The sequence below is a fragment of the Pimephales promelas genome, chromosome 20 (assembly GCF_988280905.1).
Source record: "Pimephales promelas chromosome 20, fPimPro1.hap1.1, whole genome shotgun sequence".
Taxonomy (NCBI): Eukaryota; Metazoa; Chordata; class Actinopteri; order Cypriniformes; family Leuciscidae; genus Pimephales; species Pimephales promelas.
In genome coordinates, this window is record NC_142788.1 from 2,340,169 (window position 1) to 2,356,823 (window position 16,655).

A 16,655-nucleotide genomic window follows, 5' to 3' on the forward strand; every position below is an offset into this window, starting at 1 on the left:
AACACTGTGAGCATAACGAGGCGCTGAACGTTTTTAGAACACTGTGAGCATAATGAGGCGCTGAACGTTTTTAGAACGCCATGAGCGTAAAGAGGCGCTGAACGTTTTTAGAATGCCGTGCCGTGAGCATAACAAGGGCGCTAAACGTTTTTAGAATGTTTTTAGAATGCTTTTAGAATGCTGTGAGCGTAACAAGGCGCTGAATGTTTTTAGAACGCCATGAGCATAATGAGGTGCTGAACGTTTTTAGAACGCCGTGAGTGTAACGAGGCGCTGAAAGTTTTTAGAACGCCGTGAGCATAACGAGGGGCTGAACGTTTTTAGAACGCCGTGAGTGTAACGAGGGGCTGAACGTTTTTAGAACGCCATCAGTGTAACGAGGCGCGAACGCCGTGAGCATAACGAGGCGCTGAAAGTTTTTAGAACGCAGTCAGTGTAACGAGGCGCTAAACGTTTTTAGAACGCCATCAGTGTAACGAGGGGCTGAACGTTTTTAGAACGCCATCAGTGTAACGAGGCGCTGAACGTTTTTAGAACGCCGTGAGCATAACGAGGCGCTGAACATTTTTAGAACACTGTGAGCATAACGAGGCGCTGAACGTTTTTAGAACACTGTGAGCATAATGAGGCGCTGAACGTTTTTAGAACGCCATGAGCGTAAAGAGGCGCTGAACGTTTTTAGAATGCCGTGCCGTGAGCATAACAAGGGCGCTAAACGTTTTTAGAATGTTTTTAGAATGCTTTTAGAATGCTGTGAGCGTAACAAGGCGCTGAATGTTTTTAGAACGCCATGAGCATAATGAGGTGCTGAACGTTTTTAGAACGCCGTGAGTGTAACGAGGCGCTGAAAGTTTTTAGAACGCCGTGAGCGTAATGAGACGCTGAAAGTTTTTAGAACGGGGTGAGCGTAATGAGGAACTGAACGTTTTTAGAACGCCGTGAGCGTAACGAGGCGCTGAAAGGTTTTAGAACGGCGTGAGCGCAAAGAGGCGCTGAAAGTTTTTAGAACGGGGTGAGCGTAACGAGGCACTGAAAGTTTAGAACGCCGTGAGCGTAACGAGGCACTGAAAGTTTTTAGAACGCCGTGAGCGTAACGAGGCGCTGAAAGTTTAGAACGCCGTGAGCGTAACGAGGCGCTGAAAGTTTAGAACGGGGTGAGCGTAACGAGGCACTGAAAGTTTTTAGAACGGGGTGAGCGTAACGAGGCACTGAACGTTTTTAGAACGCCGTGAGTGTAACAAGGCGCTGAAAGTTTTTATAACGCCGTGAGCGTAACGAGGCGCTGAACGTTTTTAGAAGGGGGTGAGTGTAACGAGGTGCTGAACGTTTTTAGAACGGGGTGAGCGTAACAAGGAGCTGAAAGTTTTTAGAACGGGGTGAGTGTAACGAGGCGCTGAAAGTTTTTAGAACACCGTGAGCGTAACGAGGCACTGAACGTTTTTAGAACGCCGTGAGTGTAACGAGGCGCTGAAAGCTTTTATAACGCCGTGAGCGTAACGAGGCACTGAATATTTTTAGAACGCCGTGAGCGTAACGAGGCGCTGAACGTTTTTAGAAGGGGGTGAGCGTAACGAGGAGCTGAAAGTTTTTAGAACGGGGTGAGTGTAACGAGGCGCTGAACGTTTTTAGAACGGGGTGAGTGTAACGAGGAGCTGAAAGTTTTTAGAACACCGCGAGCGTAACGAGGCGCAGAAAGTTTTTAGAACGCCGTGAGCGTAATGAGGAACTGAACGTTTTTAGAATGCCGTGAGCGTAACGAGGTGCTGAACGTTTTTAGAACGCCATGAGCGTAATGAGGCGCTGAACGTTTTTAGACCCCGGCGTTTTTACAGGTCACCAAGAGTTGAAAAATTTTCAACTTTGGATAAAACGCAGCACTCATCACTGTCACTTACCCAGCCGTCCAATCACAGTGGAGGAGGGATGGGGCTAAACCACACCAACCAACTGTCACAACATTCTTTCTGTACAACGTCAACCAGCAGAGCTGACCCAACAAAATGGAACATATGTTTTTAGTATGAAACTAATTATTTGCGAAATCAGTTAAAAGTAAACTGTGCTGCGCAGATTCTGTATCACAGCAAAGAAACGTCTCAACGGAAAAAACGCCAAAACGCTCTCGAGCGCCCACAGCTAAGCGTCTTCAGCAAGGCGTCTAGCGTTTTCAGCTTTAGTGGACACACGGCCTTAATGACTGGTTAACCTGGTAAATGACTAGTTCAGGTGGGCGGGCACATGTTAATGAGCTTACTGATGTGATGTCATAACTATGACGATTTTTGAACAGTTTGTTTTTGCATCTTTTTAATTCGTAATTATTTGAAAAGAGCAAGATCCTGTAATCTAATATATGAATAAGCAAGATGAAAATGGCAAATTTGTTAAGTTTCTAAAGACATTTTAAGGCCAATTCACGCGGCTCAAACATACATCAACCAAAGTAGAGTATGTCACTTTCCCGACATGCTATGACTGAACCGAAAACAAGCACTGACCAATGGCAACAGATTCAGATGCAGGGGTAAAACACTGATCAGACAAAACTCAATGAATGTGTGTGTTGCCGTTAGTTCAAAGTGAACTGGCCTCTAACCGGCACACAATGTTGTCTTTTTGACCAAGTTCCCTTTTGACCATTAAAAGTAAAAGTAATAGTGATACTTTCCTCGAACACCATTAATGAACAACTTTCCCAATATTCTTCACAGACACTCACTTCAAAGTTCCTCTTTCCTTCTGAAACAATTGTCTCTCTTTCAGGGATGTTACTCTACTTTCAACTTCCCAATTTTCTTCTGCCACTCAATGAATCTTTTGTCTTCATTTCTCTTCTTCTAGGTTTTCTGATTGCGCTCTCTCATTTCACACAAAAAGGGTTTTTTCAGACAAAAAATTGGGGAAAAAACGAAGCAATAAAATAGACTAATTTAAGTCAATATGAGCTGTCGAAAGGAGCGCGGCTCCCAGCAGGTCCATTAGCAAAACAAAGTCACAGAGAGAGCTGGAATCACTCGCCGCCTCCTTGTTATCAGCCTATTACTCACTCTACCTGTCTAACTCTCACAGCACAGTGAGCCGGAACATTTCACAACTCTAACAGCCCTTTACTACTGACACTGGATCTGTGAAGATCTCTTACGATAGGCATAGAGACCAATCAACAAATGACAACTAACTCTTAACCCCTTTAAGGCAAAGATTGCCAACCTTCCCAGATTATTGTTGCTCAACATCACACTCTTACTTGATATAACTGTAGGATAAACGGTCCACAAACGCTTTGGCTCTGTTTTGATTGATTGAATCACAAGTAGACGAGGGAGACACATATCTGTTTACACCTGGTGTTTCAATCCATCTCTTGACTACTTCTGTCCTGATTTCTTCGAGGGGTGGGTAAATATGGACTTGTTCAGATCTTTCGATCTAATGGACAAATTAAGCTCACACAATTTACATGCGAACATGACCAGAGACACAGAAAAACATGGAGAGAAAAAAGAAAAATGGGGAAAAAAAAAGACTATCAGTAACAGCATGGTTTGATCTTTGGTTGCCCAATCATCGGAAAAGGTTGTTTCCGTGAAAGTCGAATTTTCAAACTTTTCCATTTTCTACCCCTGAATGAAAAATCAAGCCAAATTCATGTTTTTTCATACTTTTTAAAAAAAAACAAAAAAAACAAATGTGAACCTTGACCACAAAAGCAGTCACAATTGCACGGGTATATTTGTGGAAATAGCCAACAGTACATTGTATGGGTCAAAATTATACATTTTTCTTTTATGCAATAAATCATTAAAGATCATGTTCCATGAAGATATTTTGTAAATTGCATACCATAAATATATTAAAAAATATATTTTTGTGAGTGGATGCAGTAAAAGTGCAAACATAAATAGACAATCTTAAAGGCAAATTTCTCAAAGTTTAGATTTTTTTGCACCCTCAGATTCCAGATTTTTCTTTAAATAGTTGCATCTCGGCCAAATATTGCCACATCCTAACAAACCATACATCAATTAAAAAATTTTTACCAAAAATGACCCTTGTGACTAGTTTTGTGGTCCAGGGTCACATATAATTATCCTACAGATATACTTGGATGGACTTTATACATTCACATATATATTATTATACTTCCTCATATATATATGTAATATATTTCAACTTATATTTCCAATTTATTTACCACATATTGTGTCATCATACTTTAACTCCTGATCTGTGTGACTTCAAACAAACAGATTTTGCTAACCGAAGCGTAAACTGCTCAGTATGTATTGTAGAGAGCAGTGAATTGTAATTCAGCAACAAAGAAAGGTTCAGCCGGCCCGAACGCACTGAAAGATAACAGATTTAACTGTCCAGACAGATGGACCCAAGAGGAAAATCCTCTCCTCAGAAAGCTCAGAACAGGAACTCAGTTTTGAAGGAGAAAGCTTTGTATTTGTTCTATTACACTGGAACAAGGAGAGACAGGTCTGGAAAGCATTGAATCAGAGTGGAAAAGCAGTCTGAAGAACAAGACACTGACAGAAAACCACATCACTGCCTACAACTCCCACCGGACCGAGCGAGAGAACGGAAAGAGAGGCACAAATTGGAGACAAAGTGATCGCAAGCTTCCCTTCTCTGGGTGCAGATGAGATTTCACATCAGGCAGCTTCTGTATATTGCCGCAGGGCTGAGACGAGATGAGAGAGGGAAGAGAGGGAGGGGTAAAGGAGACGTCCCGCTTGTGTCTGTGATTCTGCATCGGCTGCATTGATCAGCTGGAGTGTAAACAGAGTTCATAAGCTCTAAACCCCACAGCCAACACAAATGGGAAATGAGAATGCGAACCTGAGCATGCATATAAAGAAAGAGAAGGGGAGGGTGAAATTGAATGAGAAAGAAAAGGTGAGAGCTGTGGCATAGTGGTTAGTGCATGTGGCCCAGATACGCTGAGCTGTGCTGCTCCTGTTTCTCTGCTTTCTCCGAAACATTCTGATTCTTCTGGACATCTGACCAATCAGAGTAGAGTAGGCCAATCACAACAGGCTGGGTCATCTGACCAATCAGAGCAGACTGGGTCATCTGACCAATCAGAGCAGAGTAGACCAATCACAGTAGACTGGGCCATCTGACCAATCAGAGCAGAGTAGACCAATCACAACAGACTGAACCATCTGACCAATCAGAGCAGAGTAGACCAATCACAACAGACTGGGCCATCTGACCAATCAAAGCAGAGTAGACCAATCACAACAGACTGGGCCATCTGACCAATCAGAGCAGAGTAGACCAATCACAACAGACTGGGCCATCTGACCAATCAGAGCAGAGTAGACCAATCACAACAGACTGGGCCATCTGACCAATCAGAGCAGAGTAGACCAATCACAACAGACTGGGCCATCTGACCAATCAGAGCAGAGTAGACCAATCACAACAGACTGGGCCATCTGACCAATCAGAGCAGAGTAGACCAATCACAACAGACTGGGCCATCTGACCAATCAGAGCAGAGTAGACCAATCACAACAGACTGAACCATCTGACCAATCAGAGCAGAGTAGACCAATCACAACAGACTGAACCATCTGACCAATCAGAGCAGAGTAGACCAATCACAACAGACTGAACCATCTGACCAATCAGAGCAGAGTAGACCAATCACAACAGACTGAGCCATCTGACCAATCAGAGCAGAGTAGACCAATCACAACAGACTGAACCATCTGACCAATCAGAGCAGAGTAGACCAATCACAACAAACTGGGCCACCTGACCAATCAGAGCAAAGTAGACCAATCACAACAGACTGGGCCATCTGACCAATCAGAGCAGAGTAGACCAATCACAACAGACTGGGCCATCTGACCAATCAGAGCAGAGTAGACAAATCACAGCAGACTGAGTCATCTGACCAATCAGAGCAGAGTAGACCAATCACAACAGACTGGACCATCTGACCAATCAGAGCAGAGTAGACCAATCACAACAGACTGACCATCTGACCAATCAGAGCAGAGTAGACCAATCACAACAGACTGGACCATCTGACCAATCAGAGCAGAGTAGACCAATCACAACAGACTGACCATCTGACCAATCAGAGCAGAGTAGACCAATCACAACAGACTGAACCATCTGACCAATCAGAGCAGAGTAGACCAATCACAACAGACTGAGCCATCTGACCAATCAGAGCAGAGTAGACCAATCACAACAGACTGAGCCATCTGACCAATCAGAGCAGAGTAGACCAATCACAACAGACTGACCATCTGACCAATCAGAGCAGAGTAGACCAATCACAACAGACTGAACCATCTGACCAATCAGAGCAGAGTAGACCAATCACAACAGACTGGACCATCTGACCAATCAGAGCAGAGTAGACCAATCACAACAGACTGGGCCATCTGACCAATCAGAGCAGAGTAGACCAATCACAACAGACTGAGCCATCTGACCAATCAGAGCAGAGTAGACCAATCACAACAGACTGGGTCATCTGACCAATCAGAGCAGAGTAGACCAATCACAACAGACTGACCATCTGACCAATCAGAGCAGAGTAGACCAATCACAACAGACTGGGCCATCTGACCAATCAGAGCACAGTAGACAAATCACAGCAGACTGAGTCATCTGACCAATCAGAGCAGAGTAGACCAATCACAACAGACTGGACCATCTGACCAATCAGAGCAGAGTAGACCAATCACAACAGACTGAGCCATCTGACCAATCAGAGCAGAGTAGACCAATCACAACAGACTGACCATCTGACCAATCAGAGCAGAGTAGACCAATCACAACAGACTGACCATCTGACCAATCAGAGCAGAGTAGACCAATCACAACAGACTGACCATCTGACCAATCAGAGCAGAGTAGACCAATCACAACAGACTGACCATCTGACCAATCAGAGCAGAGTAGACCAATCACAACAGACTGAGCCATCTGACCAATCAGAGCAGAGTAGACCAATCACAACAGACTGACCATCTGACCAATCAGAGCAGAGTAGACCAATCACAACAGACTGACCATCTGACCAATCAGAGCAGAGTAGACCAATCACAACAGACTGAGCCATCTGACCAATCAGAGCAGAGTAGACCAATCACAACAGACTGGGCCATCTGACCAATCAGAGCAGAGTAGACCAATCACAACAGACTGGACCATCTGACCAATCAGAGCAGAGTAGACCAATCACAACAGACTGAGCCATCTGACCAATCAGAGCAGAGTAGACCAATCACAACAGACTGACCATCTGACCAATCAGAGCAGAGTAGACCAATCACAACAGACTGACCATCTGACCAATCAGAGCAGAGTAGACCAATCACAACAGACTGGACCATCTGACCAATCAGAGCAGAGTAGGCTCTTTGGGAAGGAGGGATTTAGAAAAAGTCTAATAAAAGAGATGGTTTTGAGGTTGGATGTAAGTGAATTTATTGTAAGGGACCTCGAAAACAAAATACATTTTAAAAATAGCATGGCACCTCAAGCACACATGCAGGACACGTCAAGCTGTGGTGCTAACGCAGGAGATTCAGGTTTAAATCTGGCATGCAACGTGTCCCAATCAAATCAGCATACATGTCTACCTGTGGGATTTTGTGGGCGGGTGCAGTGGTCGGACAAATGATCCATCCCAGATCCCATTCTCAAGTCTAGAACAGCTGGAGAATACAAAATGAGGCAAAAGCCCCAAAATAAAAAACAAATAAATAAATAAAACCCAGCAAGTGAGTTTTAATGGCATTTTTAAGTGGAATTTCTTCCCATCTGCACTCAATTAAACCCAACAGATAATGCTATTACACACCAATCCATCACAAACATTCTAATGAAACTTCCTCTCTCGACATCTCACACAAGCAAATATATGATGTTGAAGAGTGTGCTAATGCATTAGGTACAGAGATAAACAAGGTGTTAGCGGGACACCAGGAGGAATGGAATTAGTTCCATCTACTTAGAGCGAGCAGAAGAACGAGAGACAGGGAAGAGAAAGAGACAGCAGAAGTAATTAGATTTATGAGGGATGCTAATAAGATTATTTTAACATCACTTTCAGCAAACAGTACCTCGCTATATATACAGCGGTATTGTCACAAATACTTGCGTTTAATTTTTTCCTTCCTGGTAAAACCGAGCATCATCTGACCATCTTCATTACCGTCATGGTTGCTATGCTGATGAAACAGTGAGCAACCACACCGTCACACACACACACACACTTTCTCTACGGGAAGCGTGCTCCGAGAGGACAATATCCAGTTAGTGATTGAGGAACAAGAGGAGGACATTTGCTCATTAAAAGTCACAACGTCTCTCATCGGCTTTGAACAATGATGGTTGTGATGAACGAGTTTTTCAGGTAATCCATATTTTCACTGGTATGCGGTAGGGGGCGCTATTATGCATCTTTAGAAAGAGTGCTGAATCTCCTCATCCAAAAACAAGCGAAGAAGCAGAAACGAGCAACGGCAGCACTGCTTACGCTCGTGTAAGCTAATGCGATCATCAAACATTTAACAGCATATAAATCAAAACTCTGATATTCATACAACTAAATATTCTACACCAGAATACATGTGAAAATGATCACAAATGCTGGACACGATTGGTAAAAAAGCCAAAAAAAAAAAAAAAAACTAAATGAGTGAGCGTGCATCTGAGATTTCATGCTTCAAAAAGTTCATAGATCATAAAACGAATCCATATGAATTTAGATGTTTGGTCTAAAGTATTATGAAAAAAACTTAATTGCTTTATATGATGAACAGATTTAATTTAGGATTTTATTCTAAATTAAAAAAAATAACCCTAATCATTGAACTAACCCTTTAACTACACTTTTTTTAAGTTAATTTTGGTTTTTTATTTTCTGAGATGGTCAATATTGGATACATTGCATGAATCGGTCATTATTGGATATTTAATTATGCTGGATTTACCCTATTTTTTTTTTACATTTGGATGAACATTTTCATTTAAAAACAAAAAAACAAACAAAAAAAACTTTTGCTGATAATTTACTCACATTTTCTCCATATAATGCACTTCAATGGGAACCAAACGGCTCAAGGTCCAAATGAGAGTTTCAGTGCAAACTGTTCAAAGGGCTTTAAACGATTCCAGACGATGAATAAGGATCTTATCTAGCGAAACGATCGCTCATTAAAAAAATAAATAAATAAAAAACTAAGTTTTATAAGCACAAATGATTTTATTCGTTGAATGAACGAAATGACTCGAAAAAAGATTCGCTCGTTTTGATGAACGAGTTCAAACAGGAGAGTCACGAACGCGCATCACAGAACAGAGCAAGGCGAGCATTTGAGCTTATAAAACTTCAACTTTGTTATTTATTTATTAAATGAGCGATCGTTTCGCTTGATAAGACCCTTATTCATCGTCTGGAATCGTTTAAAGCCCTTTGAACAGTTTGTACTGAAACTGTCTTTTGGACCTTGAACCGTTTGGTTCCCATTGAAGTCCATTATATGGAGAAAATCCTGGAATGTTTTCATTTAAAACCTTAATTTCTTTTCGACTGAAGAAAGAAAGACATGGACATCTTGGATGACATGGGGGTGAGGCAATTATCAGCAAAAGTTATTTTAAAGTGAACTACTCCCTTAAAGTTTCTTAATCCTTTTAATAACATAATTAACATCTTAAGCTAATCTTAAAATGTATATCCATTTTTCATTCAATACATTCTTATTTTGTGATGCCTCAGATTATATAACTCCGATTGTGTTCGGCTGAAAGAAGAAAATCATATACACCTCAGACGGTTTGAGCTCCTTAAGCTGATTTACCACACTGTAAAAACACATCAGTTGACTAAATAAAACTAGGGTGTGTGGAATCAAGTTTATTTACTTGATTTTAAGGAAACGGGTTTCCTCACTTTTTAAATTAAGTCAACATTTCACCAACGTATTGAGTTCAAACGTGGCCTAGAACTGAAAAGAAAAGGGGGGGACTGATAGGAATGTAAATGTGTACCTTGAAATGCAAGTGACTTTGGATAAAAGTGTCTGCCAAATGCATAAATGTGAATCAAAATGTAAAAGAATTGCATTTAGGATAAAGCCTTCCTACACTGTGTGTGTGTGTGTGTGTGTGTGTGTTTTGGACACTCACATGCTTCCAGTGGCTGAGCTGCTGTCGGTGGGCAGAGAGCCGTTGGAGCGCTCCATCTGGGCCAACCTGAACGCACAGATCGACACCAGTATGAGACCAACATGACAGCATCACAGAGTTTATTAGGATTAAACGGAGGTAGGGTATGGATTTGTGTACGTCCAATGGTTGAGCATGTTTATTCATGTGCTGGGTGATCAATGAGTATATAAAACTATAAAAATGTAAATTCAAAAAAGGCTACGGGTGTGACCCTCCAATTCTGAACAAGAGTAGAGAAAGGAGCATTATCTGCTTTCTCACACACACACACACACACACTTGTCCCGATGGATTACAGTCTCATAGAGTTCCTATAATGGGATAGAGGCTTCAGTCGTAGTCTATATTCACAATCCCATAATAACTGCCTGTGTGTGTGATAGTGACATTGAGAGAATCTAGCTGACGCTGAAAATCCATTTTCGAGTCTTTATGTGTGGAAGGTCAGCACCGGAGGCAGTTGGTGCATTTGTGCATGCGTAGTATGTTTTCTGCTTTTTTCTTTGAGCAGGTGTAAATCGAATTGATACGCGCCTAATGTACTCTATGTGGCACCGGATTAAATTGGCTTTGGCGGACAGCCAGAGGTCTAACGGGGCATGTGTGCGTTTATACTGCTCATCCGTCACCGCTTTCACATGTCTGATACACTGACAGACCGAGGGCGGCGGATCTCAAATCATCACACAATTACTGACGCTCATGATGACAGAAAATTATTCAGAAGTTACAAAAAATATTAGCACTTTAGTTATTGTCAATTTAAAAGTGGTTACTTTCATTTTAATCAATTAATGTATTATTAATCCTCATAATACAAATAACTTGTAATAATACTAGTTTGGTCCAAAAATGTTATTATTGGTGCTCATTTTCATGGAATATAGACCCCTTTTGCGCCGACGTCACAGTTACTAGCTGGAGGCAAAACAAAGTGAAAACTGGAGGCGGCCAATACAAACCAGCACAGATTCGGCTACATAATGAGGAGCTTCCAGCCCTAAAACTTCATAGTGTTTTTTTTGTTTTTTGTTTTGTTAGTGTTTATTAAAAAACGTCCAATAATGCAGAATATGCAATGATAAATATTTAATTGATGAGTTAATATATTATATATAAAGTATATAGTTTTATATATTATATAAAACTATATATATATTAACTTTGTATTATATATATAGTAGGGCTGTGCAAAAATTAATTGCGATTAATCGCATCCGAAATAAAAGTCTGTGTTTAAATAGTGTATTTGTGTGTGCTGTATATAATTATTTTGTCTATATAAATACACACACATGCGTGTATATATTTAAGAAAATGTGTTATTCATATATAAAATATTTATATTTATATACTATAGATTATGTATTTATAAATATATACAGAATTTAAGCGCAAATAATTCTTAAATATATACATGCATGCATAGGTATTTATTTGTAGAAAATAATTATATACAGCACACACAAATATATATTATGTAAACACAGACTTTTATTTTGTATGCGATTAATCACAATTAACTTTTGCACAGCCCTAATATATAGTTAATATATATATAACAATACAAAATATATGCGTATAGTTTTACACCTAAATTCAGCATATTGACACAAAATGATGACTAATACGAGGCGATTCCCAATACGAGGGACACGTCTTGTGTTATTCTACAGTCTTTGGCGCAGCATGACACCAGTGTGGTTTGTGTACTGTGATGCTAACGGTGAGATATACTGACCTGCTGGCGTACTTCCCTATCTGTGAGTGCGTGTCGTCATGAGGGAGTTGTGGCGACGGAGATAGCCTACAAACAAAAACACACGCATAAACAAAAGCACACTCCACAATACATCAACCATAAACATATAACGTGTCTGAAGATCTACAGAGAAGGCCGTGTGTTATTGGGACGGACAAACCGAGGAAGAAGGTTAGACAAAAACAATGATTAAAAAAAAAAAACAGAAAGGGGTGGAGGGGACGTGCGAGGGTGGATCTGCCATTCTGCGCGTGCACTGATGTGAGCAGCACATGCTGTACTGATGCTCGACTGAAGATACTCACTCGTACTGCTCCGGACACATGCTGATGAGAGTGACCGGACTGCAGGAGGGAGAAACAAATACAAAAACAAGGGGGAAGGAGGGGTATTGGGGTAGGGGTGGGGGGGAAACAGATTTTTAGGGTCAGAGGTCACACAATATGGAGGTCAGATCAGATCCAGACAACAAAGATGTGGAAGAAGTGTCCTGACTGAAATACTCCTCTCCAAGACTGTAGGGGGCAGTGCAGGATATTGAGATTTCTGTCATTCTGGATTCATAGAATGATTCATAATGTGTAACGCCATCATTAACTGACTGTTATGTTCAAAACTGAATGACTTCATTTTTCTTTGGGACAAAAGTGAAGAGGACGCCATTGAACTCCAAAAAAGCACAATAATAACAGACTTGGGCTATAACAGAGAGAGAGTTTATGGTGCGTTTTTGTCACTCTATGCTTCCATTGTATTGAAAAAAGCAGCATGAACATTTTAGTTTTGACTTCAGTTTAAAAAACAATAACACATGGGTGATTAAATGATAACGCCTCTCGCGAGCGTGTCAATCGCATCATCTTTGCGCGCACTAGCGGGATCAGATTTCCAAACCAGTCTTTAATCTGTCATTTCTTTTAATTCCATTTCAGTGTCTTTTACAGTGAAAACTGCTGCTAATCGCACACAGCGCAAAGCACAGAAGATCAAACGCTCTGCTCTGAGTTGAATCCGCTGGAGACCCTAGTGAACTTAGGATGAAAACTTTGTAATAATTGTATTTTAAGAGGACCATACGTGAGTCCATAACAGCAAGAGGAGGAATTCAAGGTTAGATGGGTTAATGTTCGCCTTTTATGTGAAATCACATATCCATATTCATATTTATATTATATCCATATCCAGCCTGGTCTCACTGTTAATATGTTGGTAGGAATACATAATATTTAAGTGTACAAAACACACTAACACAATTTTTATACGTTTTGGAGATATGCTGAAACGACAATGTTTTGGCTGCATTTTAACAAACATTATTATGTTTTTATATATATCCGTATGTATATATATATATATATATATATATATATATATATATATATATATATAGTCTCTATATAGTCTATATATAGTCTATGTATGTATATATATATATATATATATATACATAAAATTTATATAATTATTTGTATAATTATATAAAACATTTAGCATTTTTTGTGCATTTTATGGTTCAAAAGTCAGTTGCAGTATAGGACTATACTGAGCAAACACCTTTTTTGTCCTACAGCAAACAAAATAAATATCACATGATGAATAATGATAAAACGATTACAGAAATGTGATTCATTTTAAGGTTTTAAAGTATAGTCTTGTTTAACATTATGTAATCCTTCGAGCAGAAGCCAAAAAAGAGCATTAAGTATATGATATGTTTAATAAATTAGACTGAAAATAATTGTATTGATTAGACAATTAAATGCATAAGAATTTATGTCTGTCGGGTTGTTCATACGCAAATAATTGACACTTTAGGGAATACTGTAGGTCTGTACGTTTCTATGGAAGCTTGTTTCCGCCACAGAATAAAACATTTTAAAAGATAATTGCGACTTTTTATAAAGAAGATATAAGTCGAGATATAAGTCAGAAGTTTGTGCTATAACGATGCAATTGAGAGATATAAACATGCAATTCTGAGAAGAAAAACAATGTATAACATGCAATGGCGACTTCATATAATTTTATATATTGTGAGATAAAAAGTCACAAATGCCTTTCACCAATGAATGTTTTATTCTGTGGTTTCAGTGTGTATGAAAGCGTAAGTAAATGTTGATGTGGTAGAACCACACAATACATATAAATACACACACACACTCGTGAGATCCGTCACACGGCAGGAATGAGGCATTTTGGCCTTTTTCACAATTGATGTGGAGACAAGAAGTCTAGGACGAGAATCTCAGACACAATGACTTACAAACTCTTTTCTCTTTTTGTAAGAAGGTCAGGCAAGAAACGTGTCTTTTTATATCATTTTTAAAGAGCAAAAGTTAACATAAAATGGTTTCATGGGAACTTGTACTTAAAAATTCTTCCAGTGAAACGACTCCATCTCTGAACTTATCCAGTTATTTTGTTTAAAATAAACCCCAACTCTGCACTTTTGTCTGGAATAATGATCACTGATGATATGTTTGGCCTTGCAAATGTATTGAGAAGGATTCATTATGATTTTATGTTGACTTTCAGGACAATGGCTGAAGAGGGAGACATATGAGCGAGCCATGTTAAAAGTCAAGCAGTCCGGTTATCTAGGCTGTTAAACTGTGTGATTAAACTGTTATCACTGTGTAGAGAGCGCTGGATTCTGTGAATTAGTGACAAACACAAGCTCTCTACTAAAAGTCAGTCAATATCCCCTGGCACTTCTGAATTTCATGAAAACCAAAAACTGTACAGTGTCAATTTGCTCTTGGAATCCGCTCTGAATTCATTTCAACCGCGGTCATCGCTCTTTGTTAAATCTGACACGTGGCGATGCTCTTGCACACCGCAGAATGTCTGAAAATCAAACGTTACATGAAATGTTCTGATGTCACAGCGGCTCTGCTCGTGGGGGTTTATAATCAGCACCAACTGAAGAAATGGGTCATCTGACGTTCCCTGCCATTTAGCAGAAGACTCTTTCAGACACAAATTCATGAAATGGTCCCACTGGAAAAGCAGAAGTGCCTTAATCAACGACAGCTGACGGGAGATAAGGCAGAAGTGGGAACTGCGTAACCCTCTGCTTTCCTAAATTGGCCACACTAGGGCTCAGTAGCGCTGCTTTTGAAGATATCGTACAGTAGTTACTACACTGAGGCTGATCCAGCTGTTCTGAGGCGAACCATCGAAATAAAGTGAACCATCGAAATAAAGCGAACCATCGAAAGCGAACCATCGAAATAAAGCGAACCACGAAATAAAGCGAACCATCGAAAGCAGACAATACAAATAAAGCGAACAATCGAAAGCGAACCATCGAAATAAAGCGAACCATCGAAAGCGGACAATCCAAATAAAGCGAACAATCGAAAAAAGCGAACCATCGAAATAAAGCGAACCATCGAAAGTGAACAATCGAAATAAAGCGAACCATCGAAAGCGAACCATCGAAATAAAGCGAACCATCGAAAGCGGACAATCCAAATAAAGCGAACCATCGAAATAAAACGAACCATCGAAAGCGAACCATCGAAATAAAGCGAACCATCGAACGCGGAAAATCCAAATAAAGCGAACAATCGAAAGCGAACAATCGAAATAAAGCGAACCATCGAAATAAAGCGAACTATCGAAATAAAGCGAACCATTGAAAGCAGACAATCCAAATAAAACGAACAATCGAAATAAAGCGAACCATCGAAATAAAGCGAACCATCGAAATAAAGCGAACTATCAAAATAAAGCGAACCATTGAAAGCAGACAATCCAAATAAAGCGAACAATCGAAATAAAGCGAACCATCGAAATAAAGCGAACCATCGAAAGCGAACCATCGAAATAAAGCGAACCACGAAATAAAGCAAACCATCGAAAGCAGACAATCGAAATAAAGCGAACCATCGAAATAAAGCGAACCATCGAAAGCGGCCAATACAAATAAAGCGAACAATCGAAAGCGAACCATCGAAATAAAGCGAACCATCGAAATAAAGCGAACCATCGAAAGCGGACAATCCAAATAAAGCGAACAATCGAAAAAAGCGAACCATCGAAATAAAGCGAACCATCGAAAGCGAACAATCGAAATAAAGCGAACCATCGAAAGCGAACCATCGAAATTAAGCGAACCATCGAAAGCGGACAATCCAAATAAAGCGAACAATCGAAAAAAGCGAACCATCGAAATAAAGCGAACCATCGAAAGCGAACAATCGAAATAAAGCGAACCATCGAAAGCGAACCATCGAAATAAAGCGAACCATCGAAAGCGGACAATCCAAATAAAGCGAACAATCGAAAGCGAACAATCGAAATAAAGCGAACCATCGAAATAAAACGAACCATCGAAATAAAACGAACCATCGAAAGCGAACCATCGAAATAAAGCGAACCATCGAAAGCGAACCATCGAAAGCGAACCATCGAACGCGGAAAATCCAAATAAAGCGAACAATCGAAATAAAGCGAACCATCGAAATAAAGCGAACTTTCGAAATAAAGCGAACCATTGAAAGCAGACAATCGAAATAAAGCGAACCATTGAAAGCAGACAATCGAAATAAAGCGAACAATCGAAATAAAGCGAACCATCGAAATCAAGCGAACCATCGAAAGCAAACCATCGAAATAAAGCGAACCACTGAAATAAAAAGAACCATCGCAATAAAGCGAACTATCGAAATAA

At 40.2% G+C, this 16,655-nt stretch overlaps 1 protein-coding gene across 7 annotated transcripts in view; it reads right to left on the minus strand.

Moving 5' to 3' along the window:
- utrn (utrophin) overlaps positions 1 to 16,655 on the minus strand; it is a 305,780-nt gene that overhangs the window by 17,677 nt on the left and 271,448 nt on the right. For 6 of the 7 annotated variants that reach the window (XM_089124740.1, XM_089124743.1, XM_089124738.1 and 3 more), the window contains 3 exons: positions 12,283 to 12,321; positions 11,957 to 12,022; positions 10,174 to 10,239 (listed from right to left, as the gene is read on the minus strand). In XM_089124740.1, coding sequence (XP_088980866.1) covers positions 10,174 to 10,239; positions 11,957 to 12,022; positions 12,283 to 12,321 — 171 coding nt within the window. The remainder of the gene's footprint in view (positions 1 to 10,173; positions 10,240 to 11,956; positions 12,023 to 12,282; positions 12,322 to 16,655) is intronic. The other variant, XM_089124741.1, reaches the window with a different exon arrangement.